Source organism: Coenobita brevimanus, chromosome 59 (genome assembly GCF_032717465.1).
Source record: "Coenobita brevimanus isolate Jiangsu-jjx chromosome 59, ASM3271746v2, whole genome shotgun sequence".
Classification (NCBI taxonomy): domain Eukaryota; kingdom Metazoa; phylum Arthropoda; class Malacostraca; order Decapoda; family Coenobitidae; genus Coenobita; species Coenobita brevimanus.
This window is the reverse complement of record NC_137012.1, coordinates 28,770,151-28,791,762: the sequence shown is the minus strand read 5'-3', so window position 1 is coordinate 28,791,762 and position 21,612 is coordinate 28,770,151. Positions and strand designations below refer to the sequence as shown.

Here is a 21,612-nt window from a genome sequence, read left to right as displayed (position 1 = left end):
CCCCCCCTTTTTTCCTAAACTCTGTATGCTCTTTCGCTTGATTACATACGCTAATTCCTTATCATCACTGTTATGATGATGATGATGATGATGATTGTTACTTTCAGCGTAGGAGTGCGTTCGTTGACACTGTTCTCTCAGAGTGCGTAGGACGGTATAAATAATTCTCCATCCTTATTAACCAGTTCCCCGGATGCAGCGGGCGCCTGGGAGTGAGTAAAAAGGGACTTGTTAATTAAAAGTTCACATTACTAAACTTGAGATACACACAGCCTCTCCCGGCATTCTGGCTTAAGAGGAAATCGTTCACTCCCTTAAATTTTCGTTCGCCGTTATCCCGCGACCCACCCGCCAAACCCAACCTTTCTGCAACGGGCGAAAGCGTGGCCAGTCCCTTATCTTATCGCTCACTGTTGAGAGTCAGTATAATCACTGAGGTCGAGATACCAGTCCTCGTTGTTACCGAAAGGAACTACTACTACTATTACTACTACTACTACTACTGGTGCTGCTGCTGCGTAAAGTCACTGCTAACTCATTAACCCAATCACAACAAGAATCATCACTCACGGGCAAAGGAAAACAAACACTACAAGCCTTCGTTCCACTATTATCATTAATATTCTATACGTCTTTATCCTCTTTATCACCCATATATTATCCCACACTTCTTTATCCTCTTAATCATCCGTAATATTCTATACTTTATCCTCTTAATCATCCGTAATATTCTATACTTTATCCTCTTCATCATCCATACTCTATACTACACTTCTTTATTCTCTATCACCCATATTCTATGCTACACTTCTTTACCATCTTCATCATCCACATTCTATCCTACACTTCTTTATCCTCTTAATCATCCATACTCTACCCTACACTTCTTTATGCTCCTTATCACTGCAATCCTATACCACGCTTCTTCACGTTCTTATAATTCCTTAATATTGATCTTGACCCAATCCCATGAGATCGCCAACACATACAAATACGATAAACAATGGGAGACTTTGCAGCATTTTCTTCATTTTCTTTATTACACTCTTATTTTCTTTATATCTGTTCCTCCATCTCTTTATTACACCCTTATAATTTTCGTTATATCTATTCCTCCATTGCTTTATTACACTCTTATTTTCTTTATATCTATTCCTCCATTTCTTTATTACACCCTTATAATTTTCCTTATATCTATTCCTCCATTTCTTTATTACACCCTTATAATTTTCCTTATATCTATTCCTCCATTTCTTTATTACACCCTTATAATTTTCCTTATTTATATCTATTCCTCCATTTCTTTATTGCATCCTTATAATTATTTTCTTTATATATATTCCTCCACTTTATTACGCCCCTACATTAATGTTCCTTATTTATATTTACGTAATACCATTAACCCTGTCATAATTACACATCATCACTCATGCAAACAGAACAAACACCTCGTAACACTTCTTCCTTAACCATTTATCTTCTATATATCACTTTATATTCCCCTATACTTTATATATTAAACAACAACATAGATGCAATCACGTACAAAATGATATTAAGAAGTAATGTGCAAAATAAATCGCTCAGGAATTCTGAAATCTCCCAACCCGAGAACCGAACGAGACTAAATGAAAACAAACGTAAATTATTGAAACATGTATAGCTGCTAGTCTGCCTGAGGACCATGCATCTTTTTCTCTTAATTTTTTCCCTCCTCGCCTACTGCCTCTTGTCTCGTCCTACCCTGACTTAATATATAATCTATCTATCTATCTATCTATCTATCTATCGAGAGAGAGAGAGAGAGACAATCACGTAAGGGGTGGCCACAAACAAATTGCCTCCAAGTCGCCTTGTCCCCTGCCATCTCGCTGCCCTCTCCTCAACCCTACACCCCTCTCATACCTCTCTACTCCATCCCTCATCATCAGTCTCCCCTTCCCTGTTTATGCCCGAAGATGCTCGATTACTACATACACCTTTTACTCTAAACTGGTCTAAAACTGCCATCTCTCCATCTTTAGTCCCAGCAACCGATTAGCACTAGAATACGATGCTAGTCATGAAGTGTGATGGAATGGAAGTACAGCCATTGCAAAGTCTTCTTCCTTAAGCGACGAGAAAACGGGCTCTAAGGGGTCAATTTCATCTAAACGTTAATTATCCTTTGATTATTTTCCGACGTTCTAGTGTGTATGATTTGCCCGGAAGGATTTACGCAATAATTAATCTTCTCAATGCGGATTCAGAATAATTAAAAGCTTATATAGGGGAGCCCGTGAATGTGTAGTAAAGAGCACGATTTTTAGGAATTAACGCTAAAAAAGTAAATGTTTGGATGAGGGTTTTCAGAATAACCTAATATTAAAGAGAAAAATAAATACCAGTAGATGCTTGGATTTACCTGACAAAATAAATACAATAAATAACAGTGAATGCTTGCCAGTGTAGGATTTTCAGACTTACCTAACATTACAATAAGGGAATATGAATTAATGAAAAAATAAAAAATAAACACCCGTGAATTTCGAAGTGTAGGATTTTCAGAATTACCTAGCAGAAAATAAATAAACACGTAAATGCTTGAAAGTGTATGATTTTCCGAATTAACACTGAAAAATAAATAAAATAACTCAATAAATACCCTGTGCTTGGCAGTGTACGGTTTTAGGAATTACCTGTGAAAAATAAAATAAAATACACAAATACCATCAGTGAATATCAGGCAAAGCGTCAATTATCGGAATTACCCAAAAATAACCATTAAATCACACAAATGTCAGTGAGTTCAGGATATTAAATAACTGGACAGGAAATCTGTAGAATGCGATGATGACATGTGAAGGGTGTGGCGTGCAGAATGACTCAAGCGCCTCAGGGAACGGAGTAGTGTATACCTAAACCCGGACTCTCTCTCTCTCTCTCACACACACACACACACACACACACACACCTACTCAAGTCATCAAAAATGCTCACACACCTACTCAACACTTATCAAAAACGCTTTCTCTCTCTCTCTTACCTAACAATTCATTTATCAAATACGATCTCTCTCTCTCTCTCTCTCTCTCTCTCTCTCTCACACACACACACACACACACACACACACACATCGAAAATGGAATCAATAAATGTGTTGTGTTCACAGTGCTGTCCCACAAAGCTATTATTCTCACGCAATATCCGGGGCGTCTAGACACGCTCTCTCTCTCTCTCTCTCTCTCTCGTTTGCCGCTTCTACAAGCTAACACACACACACACACACACACACACTAAACGGTATGTTATTTTAAGGACTACGGTAATAACTCGTAATAATATTAATGACTAACATTATGGTTAGGAACAAGGACAGACTAACAAATAACAATAATCTATCTATCTATCTATCTATAACAATAATAATAATAATAATAATAATAATAATCAACTAACTAGGCCCTCAACCCTCCACTGAAGCACCACTACAAAGGCAGCCGTCAAAAAACACCCTCAAGTGCTGACCAAACTCATATACACAACCCTGTAAGATTAAGAGCTTCAGGTATGCATAGGGCGAGGGGGAAGGGGAGGGGGTGTGGGAGGTGGAGGGGGTCTAAGCAAGAAAGGCAAGGGAGGGAATGGATTGAGAGGCGTCGGGTTTGGCGGAGGGGGGAGGGGAGATGGGGATAAGGGGACTGGCTGAGGAGATGGAGGTGGGGAGGGGAAAGGGAGGATGAGAGTCAGGATGAGGGGAGGGGAGGCTGGGAGAGCGTGGTGGCTAAGGAAAGGGAGAACAAGGAGGAAGGACGGGAGGGAGAGGGGCTCTGAGGAAGAGAAGGGAGGGAGGGGGAGAAAGATGGAGGGAGGGTTAGGGAAGGAGGGAGGGAGGAAGAGGTACGGAGCTGAGGGGAGCCCGCCAAGAAGATAAACGCAATCCATTAAACGAGCGACCATTTTTTTTTCTTCCACCCTCCCTCCTTTCCTCAACGCGCTGCGGCTTTTCAGTTTTGCTTCGCGCGTTTTTCGATTGTTCCAGAAACTTGGCCAAACAAACTAAACCCCTTTTACCCACACAAACCGCCCGCCGAGACCTCTGACGGGTATTTCGAAGTCCGTTCCCGGGTTTCATGACAATCTCGCGGCTACTGCACAGCTCAGATGGTAATTAATGGCCAAAGTATTGCCAGATTTTCAGAAAGTTGCGGTGGCGGGGGGAGCATCGCGTACTTGGCAACACCGCTCAACCACTTACTCGTCCGAAGCTCAACACATTCTTCTAAAAAAGCACCATAAATACTGCCTTAACTTACGGTCACTTACCACAAACACGGGAGAAATACACTAATTGCACCTACACTGGGGAAATACTTATTGTTTACCTGAAATATTTTGTTTTACTGTTTTCAGACGTTGTCATACATCTCAAGCTACCGCTATTGATCAAAAACTTCAAAAACCTCATATCCACTTCCATATAATAGATCCGAAAGGCTTGGCGAACAATGGACTAGTTTTCGGGATGTTTTCATGTTTTCAGACACATTGTCGGTGAGAAATCAGTACTAAAGAATATCCACAATGCTTCGTCCGTTCCACAATGGCTCGCCGCGGTAAGTCAATGCAAGGAAACGGTCTTATAACTCGTAATTAATTGCTTCTCCGCCTTGTTCTCATCGCTCAGTGTGGTATTTCCCATCGCTGGGGAGTCTCAGGCTGCCTTAATTACTATGGGATTATTTAAAAGGGGGAAATTTAGGCTGAAATAAGAGAACGCATTTAACTTTCCAAAGACGAAAGGCAAGAAATACTTTCCTCTTTAAGTGTGGGAGGTCAGTGCTGCCATACCGGTTTTATCTTTATTATCGGTTTTATTTTTATTTACCAAACCCCGTGCTACGCATTTCAAAACTACAATACTCATGAACCGCCAATTTTATTTTAAAACCCGTCATTCAATTTGCAGTACTTAGCGAGGTGTGACAAGATTAATTTGATCGAGAAAAATACGCTTATTATGGCAACACAACCTTGACGATATGGCTCCGAGGAAAAAAAAAAAAAAAAAAAAACTATTGACATGTTATCCATCCTGTCGACTAGTGACTGCCACCACGAAGACAGTAAATAAATAAATAAATAAATAAAACTGGATTTATCTACGGGCAATAACTTACTAGGACGGAGAGGAGTGTTGGAGAATGACGTGGTGTAATTGTCAGACCTTGAAGTGGATGTTACAAGTGGGGAGAGGATATCCTGCACGCTGTATAAACCACTCATTTATTTCGTTATATCCTGCTAACTCACTTATCATCGTTGGGAACCACTAGACTCTTCTTTTAACCCTTTCAGTGTGACGACGTTATTTACCCATTTATTATTATTATTATTATTATTATTTATCATTATTATTTTCCTAAGCGACTTATTTTGCTTATTACACTTACTGCCCTGTTACATAAATTATTCTAATATCGCCACACTGCATAAATAACGTGCAAAAAGGACATTAACCTACTGTATCCAAAAATAAATCGCCAAGGAAAAGGTGCTAGGGAGCCTCCTTACCTGACGAGAATACGCACCAAAGACTTGTCCCGACCATGAAAGGCTATAGTGACAGTGCTCTCAGGGTCCTACGACTCTCTCAGCTGTATAAAATAGCCGTGTTGATTGGAATAATATACTTGAGTTATCCCCATCATGAGAGGGTTTACAGGTGAACATTATTTATATATTTGCATGTATGTATGAATGAATGAAACAATGTATGTATGTATATGTAAGCATGTATGTGTGTATGCAAGGTGTATGAATGAATGCAGGTATATATGGATGTATGTACAATATATGTATGTATGTATAGGTAAGCCTGTAATTATATACGTACAGTATGTTTGTACTTGTATGTGTATAAGTAACTAAGTATGTGTGTTGCATGTTGCCTATAGATGCACGAATGTATATATGTATTAAAATCCCGCTATTTCTCAGTACTGCTTTACGAACCGACTGAAAAAAGAAAATCTCACTGGAGGACGAGCTTTCTACTTCGTACCCAAGGCTGATAAATATATGCATATCTGAGACTGGCTACATTAACTTTGCCAATTATACCCTGAAAAGAAAGATGGGGTATGGAGTGGAATAAATGACTGATAGATGGATAGGTAGATAGGCGGAGGTTATAAAACATACATAGGTCATGAGATACAGACAGACAGATGGATAGACAGATAAATATAGGTTGACAAGCGTGGGTCATGAGACAGAGGGATAGATAGATTAGCGATGGTTATGAAACAAGCGTAGGTCATTACAGATAGCTGGATAGATAGATAAGCAGAGGTTATGTGACAGACTGATAGATGCATAGATAGATAAGCGGTGGTTATGAGGAGTGTAGGTCATGAGATATAAATAGACAGGTAGATGGACTGATAGATGAGATTGATAGATAAGGTTATGCGACAAGCGTAAAGTCATCAGCGAGATAGATAGATGGATGGACAGAAAAGTGGTGGTTATTATGCGACAAGCGTAGATCATGAGACAGAGACAGACAGATGGATAGATAAGCCTGATAAGACAAACAAGTGTAGGTCATGATAAGTAGACTGATATAGTAACGGGCGTAGGTTACATGACAGATAGAGGCAGGCAGACATACAGAAATTATAAGATGGATAACTGGAGGTAAACACACTGCAATAACAAGAACAGATCACAAAATAGACTGATACAGATAACGGTATGTCAACTAGTAACATATTAACAGTGTAGATAATAACACACATATAATAACAGGCATCAGTAACATAAATAATTCTGTACTTCCTCTCAGCAGCAAGTACCCGCGCACTCAGTAGCACCCGTCCTCAGTAACCACAGAAGTAACAGCGAGTAATTATGTTCCCGAGTACTGGCTGACCTTGTATATATCTCGGTAACAAAACAATGCTACCGCTACTTGTTGCTGCACCGCCAACAACGGGTTAAATAATGAACAACTTGAAAACGTGTAATTACTGGAATTACGCCTTTCTTCAACGTCTGAGCTGGATTTTTTTCTCCCTATTCGTTTGGATTAATTTACGATCTGAAAAATCTTAATTATCTCTAAAACAACTACAATTATACGTGTTCTTCGCCGTAATTAAACCAAGGACGTTATTTTATTTCATATTTCGTGTTTCCTAACGATTAAATTTGGGGGAGCTAGCTAGAGGAGAAAAGGGTAAATCAAGGATATATCTTACCCCATAGTATAAATACTTTCTAAGCTGAATAAAACCATCTGGTGTGTGTGTGTGTGTGTGTGTGTGTGTGTGTGTGTGTCGTTGTAGCAACAAAAAGTACGTCATCTCATTGAAAAAAATTAGGCTCAAATACAACACTAGCTTAAGATAACCACTGTGATATGAGAAAAGGTTGATACCGTTAACTTCATTAAAACAATCTCCATATAACTAATGTTTGTTGAGCACTTAATTAAACAAAATCCACAGGTAGTGTAACTCAGGTAGCTTTAAGCCTAGCGTAGCCAACCCCGTCAGGCCTATTGTACATGGGAGGCCTACACCTTTCCCGGACGTCAATAGCTGAACCAAGGTCGTTTAGATTTGTGGAAAGTTCTGTTTGCGAATTGCATCTTACATAATACTAAATTAGGTTAAATCTTGCATTGCTGGTTCTTAAGCTAATATATAATTTCAAACACTTCTGAACAACTATACTATGCTGTATATTCCCATCAGAATAGAAATTGTAATACTGTACTGTAATTTTTATTGCTTCTTTCTTAGACCTCTTTTCCAAATTAATCACCCATCTTCAAACTTTCCTCACTGGTATGTTGTGACTCCCAAGCAAGAGAAAACAATGCAATTTAAGTAGCCAGGTCGTAAGGGCATTGTTCAGCCAGAGGCAAGACAGTACTAAAAAGCACGGGTGCATCTGAGCCGACAGACCATCCCGCCCCCGGCACTTGCCACTCAACACCCTGTTTTTTTTGTTTTTACTTGCATTCGCTCAAGGTCCGGGTTAAAGATGCACCCGCTGCACACACACGCCACCTCCGCAAATAAAAGAATGAACCCGTCCTTAAATTTTCATTGCAGCTTGCAACTCGAGCGATAAGAAACCCAAGAATATTGATGAAGGTGTTGCCAGATGAGGAGCCGCACATAACCCCACCAGATATTATCAACGACGCTTCTGTTCAACAATTCTCAATTTCTGCGTCCCCAGATGCGAAAAACCTCGGACTGTTTATCCTCTTACGTCATACATGCATTCACATTCACCATGGATTGCGGAAAAATGACGAAAATGAATAAAAGGAATAGAGTACAAGTTACCATATTTGGCAGAGGGCGTGTGAGCATCGATGGTTCACAATGATTCGCCTTCGTGCCGCGATATTTAGTCCCGTGTACAGTCTGGGACAAAAGTTCGCATATTACCACACTATATCTATTAGGGCATGTCCGTCACTCTCCTCCCTGACTTATTACACCACTGACTCATTTATGGGCAGAAAAACACACCAAGCGTCACTCAGCTACGGAATATTAGCCAATAGATGAAAATGAAAAGTAGAAAAGATTACACTGCACAAACTTATCTCCCTGACTGTACATAATTATCCCCCTGTAAGGATGACTGGCTCCAACACGGAATTTATCACTCATGTTTGCTAAGGAAGTCGACTTGAACACGGCTACTTACAAGATGCTACGGCCACTTGACTCGCTAAATACAAAGTAGCAATTATGAACTCACTTGTTATATGGAAGTATTTGAGTGCTGAACGGTAACCATACACGTTTATTTATGAAAAGTTCCTAGTTGTTTTGGGAAATCTGCTCAGCTTTTTCTCTTAGCTGGGTTAACGTAGTATTAGTGAGGTTACTTGACATCACTGGTAAACTTTAATGACGAAGACTTGATAACGTAGTATTAGTGAGGTTACTTGACCACTGGTAAACTTTAATGACGACGACTTGATACGGTTGTTTACTAACTTCTAAATACGTGACGGAGTTTGCTTCTTACCTTTTTTTATGAGCTGGAAGCACAAGGAGAGGCCGATCGAAAGATACGGTAGGATATGAAAGAATTATAAGCTTGCAGGCGAAATACCAGTAGTCGAAACACCACCGAGCAACATTTGTTTACTGTAACTGTAGTCCGTTTGTATTTTGAAATGAAATAGGGATCAGGGTCCCTATTTATAAACTCCCTCTGTTCTTAAGATTACGAGTATAAAATTGCAATATATTTTTTGATCGTCACTCATACAGCAACCCAACACTTCACAATAAAATCAGAGTGAATGTCAGTGATAAAATAGGAAATTACAACTGGCAATAGTTAAATTATGGAAACCTGCTTATCCTGTAAATTTGTTATGATCCTTCATTGGCAATGCTCCTTACATTGTAAATGGATGGGGACGTGTATTGTCTGGGGGAAATGTTTGCAAAATGTTATCCTTGTTCATTTACGTTTTGCAAGAAGGGGTGTAAAAGGAAGATGTGGGCAAAGATGCAGAGGGTCGGATGAACTTAGTAAAAATGACGGGTGGAAAACAACGAATGTCTTACAAGCACTGGAGAAAGTTGGGAGAAACCTTTGTCCTGCAGGGGAAGAACATGATTATGAAAATGAAGAAAAATGGAGGAAGGAAAAGGATGATGATGATCATGATGCAAATTAAAAAACTTAGTGGGAATGAAGGACTGCTGGAGAGAGAGAGAGAGAGAGAGAGAGAGAGAGAGAGAGAGAGAGAGAGAGAGAGAGAAATGTTTTAACTCAAGCAGCAAACTTATAATAGCTACCCAAACTTCTGACATTTATCATCTCCCTCTCATCATACAAAAAAAAATAAAAATAAAAATAAAAATAAATAAATAAATAAAATTCAAACAACTTTTTCCCATTCTCCTGCAGTCGACCATTCCTCCCAAAATCATTTTCCTACAGTACTCAGTCACTACAACCTCTTCACTCCAATGATGTGGCTATTAATTTTTTTTTGCCTCCACACCTCTACTTACCTTCAGACTGACTATTCAGACTCGGGGGGTTAGATATTACCTTTATTAACAGTTTTCAAAAGTTTTAAACAGGATTAAAACGTTAATAGAAAGCAAAAATAAAATGGGAAGGCATCATCAGAATGAAGGAGTTAAATCCATACTCGACGCAATAATCTCTTCTTTGATAAAACATGGATATTTCACCTTAACCTTTTTAACGTTATTTATATTGCCTTAATATCAAAACAGATTGCATCAAGAGCATCCATGTGTTGATTCTGAAGTGTAAATGAAGACTAAATTGCTAAGAAAGATGCACTGAGAAACCTGCAAGTCACTTGTACTACGACTCTTAGTCTATGAATTGTGCAGACAAAACAATACCTTAAGTGAAACAATTCCAAGACATATTCTTGGTCCATGACCGACGAAATACTGTAAATGCACAAAAGTCCTATCTTTCTTCCAACACCATAATGAATCACAAGTAACTCCCAGTGAAGAAAAGGTGCTGACTCATCAATAATTTAATAATGAATCAACTTTAAAAATAACTTTAAATGAGGACAACCTGTACTTCTCAACCCAGCTGCTTCTCCATCATAATATTGTACTGTACTTGTACGTACTCTCTATGCACAAGTCTTGAGTCCAAACCCAATCAATGATGGACATTTAAACTGGGTGCTGTTGATATATCCATTCAAGTATGTGTACATTTGAACTCTTCTAGTTCTACAAATGACATACAGACTCCGATACACATACTAAACGGACAATACACTTCAGCAGTTACCGATACTTCATTCATACTCTTCCAGCATGAGGAAAGGTAATTCTACGTATCACTCTACCTCTGAACAGGTCACTCCTGCAGTTCGAGCAGATATGTACAACCCATCATTACACCTCAATCTTATTTCCTGCAAGTACTTTGAAACCTTGTACGGTATATCCTTTTTCTTCGTGTTCTGTCCAAAACTCACTTAATAACGTTAGTTTGGCCAATTTATGAACACAATTCTCAATTTTGTTCATGATCTGCCACTCCAACATACTTTATTCCCGAGCAGAGTAAAACTCATTACTCTATCCCAAACTGCTGCAAGCTACGGTACTCGACAACCATATCCCTCTACCATTTGTTCTGTATTATATCCTAATCCAGCTGCAGTCTATCATTCCACCCAAATACTACATAAACTCCCAAACCCCAGCTGTCTATGCTGCTCACAGTCTTGATCTACCCATGCAACTTTATCTCAGCTCATCTTCAATCCCTCTTTCCATCCCAATCTCCAATCCTGCATACACTATCAACATTACTGTACCATCTAATCTCAATTTCCCACATCACACAGTGCTGGAGAGGGACGTTTTCATGTTCTGGCACTAATACAACCAGGCAGCTCTGCTTACCTGTTAAACAAGTGTCCCTCAACTTCATCCCTCCCTTCAGAAAGAAAGATGTTGGACTACATAAGAAGGACAACTTAACCAGTAGTCCACCAGATTCATGTCCACAACAACAACAAAACAGGGTCAAGAACAAGCAATAAATGATGCATGGCACAATAAGAGTAACATAAGAAACAGTGTGGTGCATGGAAAAAAATAAATGAAAAGCTAAAACCCATCCTGGATGTGGGTGCTTTTATACTGGGCATAACAAATACAAGTCAAAACTTTCAAAACCTGATTAAATACCTAGTTATCTCTGTGATATATCAGCTTCTGTAGTACTACTTCCTTACAAATACCACAGATCACTTACCAGTACTGTGAATGATTTGTGGCTCATTTCACTGGATATCCTCCTGACAGATCTCCCACCATTGTACCTTCCCTTTCCTTGTCTATGGATCCTACCTCACCCTATCCTTTGGTAGGAAAAGGTAAAGATAATAATGATGGCATACTACCATAGGGTTATCAAAATAACACAACTTTACAAATATTTAATAGCAAATGGCAAATGGTCCTAAATGTACATAATCACAACAATCACCCAAAAATATACAGCAGACACCCAGTAGATGGCAAGTAAGGCCTCACTATATGTAACGCCCTTTTTTTTAATACTATTTAGTATTAAATCCACAATTGGCACAGAAATTTTGCCCTTTACAGTACCATTACTACTGCATAAAGCTGATCTGCAAGTTGCCCTAATGTACAGTCTCACTTCCAGGGACAAGGTTGTGATATTTTGGTACAATTATCAAGCTTATTATAAGAACTGCTCAAATACAGAAGTCTGCTGCCATCAGCCCCCTCCCCTAAGGTATTCATAATCCTCCATCAGTCCAAGGGCATTCTTAACTCCATGTCTCTAAATAATTTCACTTAGCTCACAAAACAATGCTTGTTGTGAAGAGCTTAATGCAGGCTATATCTAACCACTCCGGCTCAAAAAGTTTCTTTCCTAACTTCTTTTACTCTACCACTCACTCTTCATCCTCTTTCTCTTCTCTCCCCTCATTGATGTAACATTCAAACGGATTTTTTCCTCTAATGATACCCATAATAATGAGCGGAGGTGTATCGCAAATCTGACTTATGGTATGCATATGACATGCTACTTGCTAACAGTGAACAACAGCTTTGCAGACTAGTGCATATATACTGCCAAAGATTACCAATAACAATCAGTGCAAAGGTAGGATGCAATGTTGGGTGTCTACTGCAAATTTGTGATTACACAGATTTTTCATATCTTTAAGATTTTTAAACTGTTTAAATACAAGCCACAGTATTCCTAATGACTCATTTTCAATAAATATGGATTATTTACAACAGGAATTTGGAATACTGCATGACATAAAAAGCTACATAAGATATATTAAATTCCTTCATTACAAATACAAAATGTCTTGACTTCTATTCTTTTACTGTACTTTTCATGTCTGCTCAGCCAGACAGACCTGGGTTACTTGAAAACATATCACATATTCAAACTACTACCTTTCAGCCTTAAATTTTGCTTTCCTTTCTTCTGCTTTGTCTTGCAATAAACAGTTTCAATTCATTACTTCCTTCATCTCTCTTTCTCACTTTCTCTGCCTATAAGCTAAAGCAAGTTCCTGACCCACATTACTTAATCTCAAAATACTACAGTATTACATTTCTTTTATCAGAGTTTTCATCCAGTCTTCCTGTACCAATCTTGATCATCTTTTTATTCACTTCTCCTAATCTCCACAAATCTACTTCTCTTCTCCCATTATTCTATCCTTCAACTCTGCACAGTCTTCACTTTCTTGCTAGTCTGTGTTGCCCTTCCCCTTATCACATCAAATATGGGTATGCAGACATGTATTCTCGTTAACTAAGATTCTACAGCACCTCACCTTTACCAGTTCATATCTGCATCTGGTTCATTAATACTCTCTTTACATTCTTTCTGCAAACTATGACGTTATTGGGCAGATAATAGCATACAAAGAGAATATTAAGATGTGGCAGGAAGATAAATTGTGAAGGAACAGATGCTAGACAGGCTCCTCAACCCTTTCAATTCAATGACATATTTTGTATTTTATTCTTGCTACAGCCAGATTTTGGTCACCTGAAGTTTATCCTACCCTAAGTACTAAAACAAAAATTTTAAAATATATCATTGGATTTAAAGGTTTAACTAACAAGAATACAGGCCTCCGACTCTACCACAACACTCCCTAGTAAATGAAGATGGCTATCCTACACTACTGCTCTCAAGTGCGCTCACCCAGACCCCACAGCTTGACTGTCCCGGCATCACGGTCACGATCTCGGTCATCCTTGTCATCACAGGCATATGCGAGCAAGAAGTGGCGTGGATGCTGGGAGAGAAAAACAGAGTCAGATTAATAAGAGTGAGGTAAGATATCAATCATTTTGACCTTTTTTCCAAACAAAGGATGCAGTGAGGATGGGTCCCCATAACAAGGGAAAAGTCATTCAGGTCTCCAGAATCATGGCTTCACCTTACAGGTGCAACCATTTGCACATTTTTTTTCTCTTTTAATTCACTGTAAATGGCAATAGTCAATCCCTACAGGATGGCTGGAACATTAAAGGAGTACATACTGGTTACTGTCATATGAAATTCAAATGGTGGAGGTGTCTGGTGGGTAATGTTTGGCTGGAGGTCTTGGACAGTTGTGGTGGTTATGAGTCTGTGTACTGTATATGTTTATGAAGTGCAGAGCTGGGTGAAGGAGGATGTTACTTAGGTATTGTGTGGTGTTGGAAAATTGTTCATTTGTGGGGATGTGTTATTGGTAGCACAGGAGATTTCGCAGCACCTCTGTCTTCAGCAATTTATTATATTTTAAGGGGTAGGATGAGACTGGAGTGTATTGGTGCTGTGATGAGGAGTGGTAGATTGAGATGGTTTGGGCATGTGAAGAGAATGGGGGATGATAACTGGATGCAAAAAGTGAGAAGTGCTAATGTTAGGGGTAGGGTTATGAGAGGTAGACCAAAAAGACCTGGGACGAGGTCATTGAATGTGACCTTAGGGATAAAGGACTGAATGAGGATGCTGCCAGAGATCGAGCAGCATGGAAAGCCACTATTTGGTGACCAAGGCCGATGCATGCAAGCATGTTGGAGTCATCAAAAACCAACGAACACACAATTACACCATACTGTTTTTATTTACACTGCTCCAGTATCAATGAACAAGAAGGTAAAAAGAGATGACAGTCAGAATAAATAACAGCAAGAGGTGCTACAAAATCTCCCAAAGGAGTAGAAATACGACCCTTTTCCTTCTTGTGGTGGGGAGTGGTGCAACTTAATTTACATGACTGGGATGAATAAGCAACGAATTGTGTTCCTCAACCTTACAACTGTGAGAGTACCAACCCATGCCAGGGTGAAGGTGGGGTTGGCAATGCTGATGTGTGCCACCTGCTCCCCACTCTCCACGTGTGCGATGTCAATGTTCAGGTCCTCACTCCCTGATGCCAACAGCTGACCATCGTAGGAGAAGCTTAGTGTGCGCACTGGCCACTCCAGTCTGGGGGCAGGACAAAATGCAATCTTACTAAGTCTAATAAGTACCATACTGTAAACATTCTGCTTCAAACATTTCTTATAAAATACTGTACAAACTTGCCCTGGCCCTCCCAACCTCATGTAAGGAATTAGGAATGATGATATTCATACTTACATTGCACACGCCACATTCAGTACACCGCATGGAAGTGGAAATGAAAAACAGCACATCCACACAATGCCTCACACATCATTCACATAATTAATCTTGGCTCCCCATCACAATGTATTCTTTCACTGTTACAGTATTTACAGTGACTTTGCAAACACCACATTCAGTAAACTGGATGACACTGAATATCTGTAGCAGCACATGCCATGAACTAGTTTTTCTGGTGATTCAAACCAATTTCTTTACATATTCTGCAAGTCTTGCTTAATGAACATGATGTTTAATGAACTTGATGCTGAATCAGGGAATAGCCAAGGTTCAGTCAGAAAATCTATAAATATTATATGGTAATTAAAAAATGGAGGAAAACTGGGGACCTAAAAGTCCAACATTACAACACTGAAGTTATATTTAAAAAATACCACTCTTATATGTAATATTGACTGTTTCATGCAATGAAAGCAATATACAGAACAGCAAATCACTCAAAATCAAGTTGCTTCCCACGGCTGTATCACCAGAGGATCACATGCCTTCAGCACCAGGGCCTCCCTTACACAAGAGATCACTGGCAAACAACTGAAAAGAAAGTAAGCTGGCCCTTAGATTTCTTCCTTCTGATTTTCAAAAATTGCTATCATTACATCATCATCATTCACAACTTTTTCCCCACTTAGGTCGGGATGAGATAGGATTAAAAAAACAAGAAAGCCTGAAAGTGATAGAAATGTCAACATGTCCAATGAAAGGGGCTAAAAAATTACTCACACATCATTCAAATCCCCACAGTCCCAGCTCCATTTCACAGACCTAGCCCTATGCACATTTTTTCCTAAATGCACCTCAGGTTGACAGGCTGTTTTCTGGAATATCACAACCTCTATATAATTGGCAGCCTGGTGCTGCAAACAGGGGGAAACTGCCAAATATGCTTTAAAGGTGGCAAAGGAATTCCACCCAGGAATTTTTCTGCAATTTATGGGCAACTTAATAAAAGAAATACCGCAGCATAAAAAAAGGTGACATAACATGGACATAAGTATATCATGGCCTTCAATACATACCTGGGCAGTGTCCTCTTACAGTACAGCTCCTCGGCATCCCAGATGGAGACAAGGGCATCAGCAGACCCAGTGGCAAAGTAGCGCCAGTGTGGCTCAAACTTGATGCAGATGCAGTTGCCAGGATGGGCATGGATGGCATGGACCAGCTCCATCTCGGGGTAACTGTGAAATGTAGTAGTATCAGTGGTGTCACAAATAACTATCAAAAGTACCGATAAGCACTGCCTGCTGTAACTGTGGTCAAAGGTTCATCAGAAATGTCCTTGTGGACTGCAGGTTTAAGCTGCCCGCTCTCTTGCAGCCCATCCTTCTTTTTTCCGGGATAAAGAAGTCACTGAGACATTTGTATAACAAGGCTGTGGAGTCATCTGGTTATACTGGTGCCATTATGTGAAGGCATGCCTTTACAGCATCAACAGAGTATAAAAAACAGTACTGTAAAATGATTACAGCCAAGCCCATATCACTCCATTTGCAGCACGGAGACCCAAAGGCTAGGCTACTAAAGTCCAAAACATTTATGGGTATGAGGCCCTTCTATGTTGCTACTAACATTTTACCTGACCAGAAAATCTACTGCTATCTTTATGACATTAACCACATTAGCCATAGCCCTTGTTGATCACAGGGTTTTACCGCATGATCACTGTGTATGAACTGTAGAAGGGATTAAATTTCAGTCTGACAGCCGAGGCTACAACACTGTCATCATCATCATCATCCTGAATCTCTTTCCCATCCAAAGACAGAGTAAGACAGGATCCATAAACAGAGAGAGAGAATGTTGAGAAGTGGCTCCATCTCATCATACTGGAACTAACTTGTAAATGTGGATGTATCCCTGGCCACTCTGTGCATTGGTGAGGTAGAAGAGGTCGTTGGTGTTGTTCCAGGACAGTTCGTTCACCTCAAACTTGAACTGCTGCTCGTATTTGATTTTCTGGCTTCGCACATCAATAAAAGACACCAGATCCTCCTTGTTGCCCACTGCGATGGTGTGTCCATCCGGCGACCATGTGATGTTTATGTTTTCACCTGACAATTCACGGGGTTAAGAATATTTGCAATGCTGTCACAAATACAGTAATCCCCCGATTATCTGACATAATAGAGCCAAAGGCTTGTCCGGATATGGAGTGTCCTGATAATCAGGAGATTACTGTAGTTACTATACAATATTGTATAGCTATGTGAAATTCATTATAAAAATACAGACAAAACATGAAGTAAAAGAAAAATATTTTTTGAAATACAAAAACAAATCAATAACACTGAATTTAGAATCTACAAAATTGTGAATTCTAAAGAAAACTGAATAAGAAAGCAAATATTCAAGATTCATTCATTCAGAAATGCCTGGAGAATGCATTCAAAAGACTGGAGGTCACAAGTTATGACTGTACAATTACACTTTTGTTTATACTATTAGGTGTATATGCTTATTGTACAACAATCACTTCAATATATATCCTAAAACTCATCAACTTCCTATCAATCATCATATGTATCCTTAGGCCTGTGCCTTAAATCCTCTGCTTGCTCTATATATGGTCAACAGTACCCAACACATTATTTGAAGCTTCTAGGAACACTGATGCCTCTGTACACATTTATCACACTCATTCATGTAGTCCACATACTGCAGTACTGGTACTACAGTAATTAGGATGATAACCAGAGACTGTGAAAGGTGTGTAATTTCAATGTATATACAGTAAAACCTTGATATAATGGACTTCAATAGACCGGAATTTGCTTTTATCAGAATTGGGGAGCTACCAGACTAAATTCATATATATCGGAAAAAGTTAGATAAAGCCAAAAGGAGTCCGGACTGCCTGACCACTTCAGCTATGTTCACCACTATAAGGTAAATAAAAGACATGCTTATCAGTGCACAGTACAGTATTATTTTATATATCATACCATTTGATTATTGTAGTGAAAGTATAATACAGTACAGTATGGCAATGGTAGTGAAAAGTTTAAAAACTGTTTGTGCGATCCGGACTAATGTCTGATAAATCCGAAAAAGTCCGGGATAGAAGGGGAAAGTCCAGATGTCGCTCTTATCGGAATTTCACTTCTTCCGGAATGGTTGGGGCTCAATTAGTCCATTATAGTGAGGTCTTACTGTATTGGTGCCTCATGATGCACATTTTTCTCTCAAATAATATTGTACATTACAGCCTCGAGTGGTGACTAAACCTAGATATAGTACACAGCTAATGGACAGTTCTATATTTTACCCTCAGTTTTCAAACAGTCTGTGTTGCAACTAAATTTCTTTGGTCTTTAGAGGTCTAACAATACATGGGTAGAGGTCCTTAGCCTGTATGCTCACAGGATGTATAAAGAAGAGATATGACTCAAGTGGTTTAAAAATAAACAAATAAAAATTATTAAATAAATAAATAAAGTGTATGCAAATTTGAGGGGGACAGGAAGTGTGGAAAGCCAAGAAAATGGTCAATATGCAAATGTATGATAGGCAAATGTCTATCTATCTATCTATCTATTGCCAGACGCCTCAATCCCGTTTGGGGTGGCCACAAACAAATCGCCTCCAAGTCGCCCTGTCCCCCACCATTTCACTGCTTGCTCCTCTTACATTCCATGTACTCATTACCAAGTCCTTTGTCCGGTCCTGGGTCGTCATCGTTTGGTCAGTCCTTGTCCGAGGCTTCTTGTTTGTTTTTTTAGTTAGTTGTTTTCCGGGGAGGGGCACTAACCCTCCGCCAACCCTTTTAGTCGCCTTTTACGACAAGCAGGGATACTGGGGGAGTATTCTTGAAAACCCCCCTAGCCCCAGGGGTATAAATGTACAAGAATGTGAGATATTAAGATGATACCTTTAGTGTTGATTGTGGCGGAGCATTTGTGTGTGCGGGTATCCCAGATCCTGACAGTCTTGTCTCCGCTGGCTGAGGTGAGCTGTTCTGAGTGTGTGGGATGCCAGCACAGTTGGTCTACACTATCACCGTGACCTTTATATGTGTAGTCCTTCCGCTGTAACATAAAAACACGACATATAATCACAATCTACTTATGTATTAGTTACAGTGTTGACCTTTCAAGTACTGTACACAGTAGTTCTTTCCCTGTTGCATAACAACACCACATACAATATAAACCCAACAATTCAGTTCTATATAAATCTAACTACAAATCTAAAATCCTTGTATTGGGGCTAACTGCACTTACGAATGAATGTGCAAAAGATAACCAGGAATGACAAAGAGGGTGAATATAGAAAGAAAGTTGTGCTGATCAAATGTTTACACTGAGTAACTATTAGCTGAACAGTACTGGATGGCACTATAAAGAACTATATGCTGGTATTCATGAAGAAACCTTACAGTAAGACTGACTGAAATGTTTTGTAACACAGGTTAAGAATGAATAGAAGAGAAGTTAATGGAAGCAGTAAGAGCTTTCTGTACAGAAAAGCAGTGACTATGTGAATGAGGAAGTCCGATCACTGTATATACAGGTCTCTGGGTTTGTGAGGGCCTGAAGGGACTGAGGGTTACATGTTCATGGGTGGAGGTGCAGGCTGGGATGGGATTTCTGTGATGACCTGCAGGCTTGGGGACTCAGCACACAAGTGGCTCAAGGCTGCAACACATGGATGGCTACCATCAAGAGAAAAGACCAACACTTGCTAGCATGGTCATGATCTATGCCCATAAATGAATACATACTGGTAGTGTACCATACTTTGTCATGCTGTAGGAGGAAGACTCCAGTTACATAGAAGAGTTACCAGTAACTAATTTATGGTATTAAGTAACCTGGGAACATACAAATGGATGAAAGCAAGAATGTAAAAGAACATGAGTCTGCAGCATACTGTCCTGGCCATCCATTATACGAGTCACAAGAGGACAACGTTTGGTTAGGTTAAATTAGGCAGGCCATTTTAACACAAAATAAAAGACAGAAATATGAGCCAGATAACCTCCTTCATCTCTTTGTTTCAAAGTACTGTACTGTACTTGGGGGGGGGGGGGGAACTTTTATAATGGATGCCTGCAGAAGAAAGCGTTAGAATTTCTTAAGTTCCATGATGAGCAATATTTTCTGTGTCCATTTGATGGGTGTAATTCCAAAAATGGTGAAACTGCAGTAGAATTATCTGGTCTGTTTGGATAGTTTAAGCACAGTTAATCGTCTGTTTGGGCAGTTTAAGCAGAGTTAATTAGTTAAGGTATCAAAGGTTAAATTAGAAAAATACATCAAAATAACCCTGACTATACAAAACTGTAAATTTACCACTCTCTAATTTTAACCATAGGCAATGCTGTTCAAAACTGCAAAAAATAGGGAGACTTCCACAAGGTCTTAAGGCAAGTTCACACGAGCAAAATTGTGGCCATTATTTGCTGGAATTTACTCCCTGGTATAAATTCTGGCCGCTTATTTTAACGGAATCGGGAGAAAGAAGCCGGGCTGATTTAAATGGAATCACCGAACAAAGCAAAGCTCTGGGAACGAAAATAAATATGACATCTTGTGTGTTTATACTATTACTACTACTACTACTACTCTCCCTTTAACGTTCATTCCAGTTTGGTTGTATTTGGTAGGACCATGAGTATAAAAGTATGATTATTTAAGTATGAGATAAAGGTATTCACAATGAATCTTATACATGATTTTATGCTGAAGAAAAATTATGCATTCACCCCCTGAAGCCACCAAAGGTTGAGTGACAGTAAAGGCCTGTTCACACGAGCTAAATCGCGGCCATACGGGCTCATCGTGAACTAGGCAGAGCTGCACATCTAGTATGGGTACAGTGGTCCATCTTTGTAAACATTGTTACCGCGTTCCTGCCTCTGCATCCCCGTACGTGTGAAGACCTTTCCGGGAGAAATGCCGAAATCGACATTTTTTCCCCTCAAATCGGCGAAAAAAACGGCCGCGATTTAGCTCGTGTGAGCCGGCCTTAAAGCCCTCACCAATAAACTCACCAACGTCTCCCTGTGGCTGTCAAACACGAAAATGGTGACACACTTGTCGTAGGAACCAGAGGCCAGTCGTCTCCCGTCAGCGTTCCACCCGATCGTGTGCACCTTCGAGTTGTGACCCACGTACTCCTTCTGTTTATTATGGGTCTCAAAATACTTCTTCATGTCGTCCAGGTACACCCCCATCTTGCTTCTTGGGTCCTTTGAGATGGGTCAGGTCAAAAACTCAAACCACCCTCCCTACACCCACCTCACGCGGCGTCGTCCTCTCCACTGTAAACAAACCAATAAAACTTTTTCGGCCGCTCGTATTTTAAAAATTATAATGAACATATCATTTACCCAAACAAGCATCAGTATATAATAAAAATTCAGTATAAACGTTATTAATT

General features: G+C 39.6%; 1 protein-coding gene across 1 annotated transcript; it reads right to left on the bottom strand.

Annotated features, from left to right (window-relative positions):
• Positions 1 to 12,922: 12,922 nt before the first annotated feature.
• Positions 12,923 to 21,481, bottom strand: tex (THO complex 3 homolog tex). Its single transcript, XM_080274784.1, has 6 exons — positions 21,224 to 21,481; positions 19,100 to 19,256; positions 17,069 to 17,282; positions 16,248 to 16,409; positions 14,880 to 15,033; positions 12,923 to 13,849 (listed from the first exon to the last, which is right to left on the bottom strand). The coding sequence occupies exons 1-6, from the start codon at positions 21,404 to 21,406 to the stop codon at positions 13,742 to 13,744; spliced, it is 978 nt and encodes a 325-aa protein (XP_080130910.1). The 5' UTR covers positions 21,407 to 21,481; the 3' UTR covers positions 12,923 to 13,741.
• Positions 21,482 to 21,612: the final 131 nt, after the last annotated feature.

Coding starts and splice junctions, on each gene's coding strand:
- tex (XM_080274784.1), bottom strand. CDS start 21,406: ATGGGGGTGTACCTGGACGACATGAAGAAGTATTTTGAGACCCATAAT. Junction 17,283..19,099: donor CGCCACAATCAACACTAAAG/GTATCATCTTAA, acceptor GTGAATTGTCAG/GTGAAAACATAAACATCACA. Junction 16,410..17,068: donor GGATACATCCACATTTACAA/GTTAGTTCCAGT, acceptor TACATTTCACAG/TTACCCCGAGATGGAGCTGG.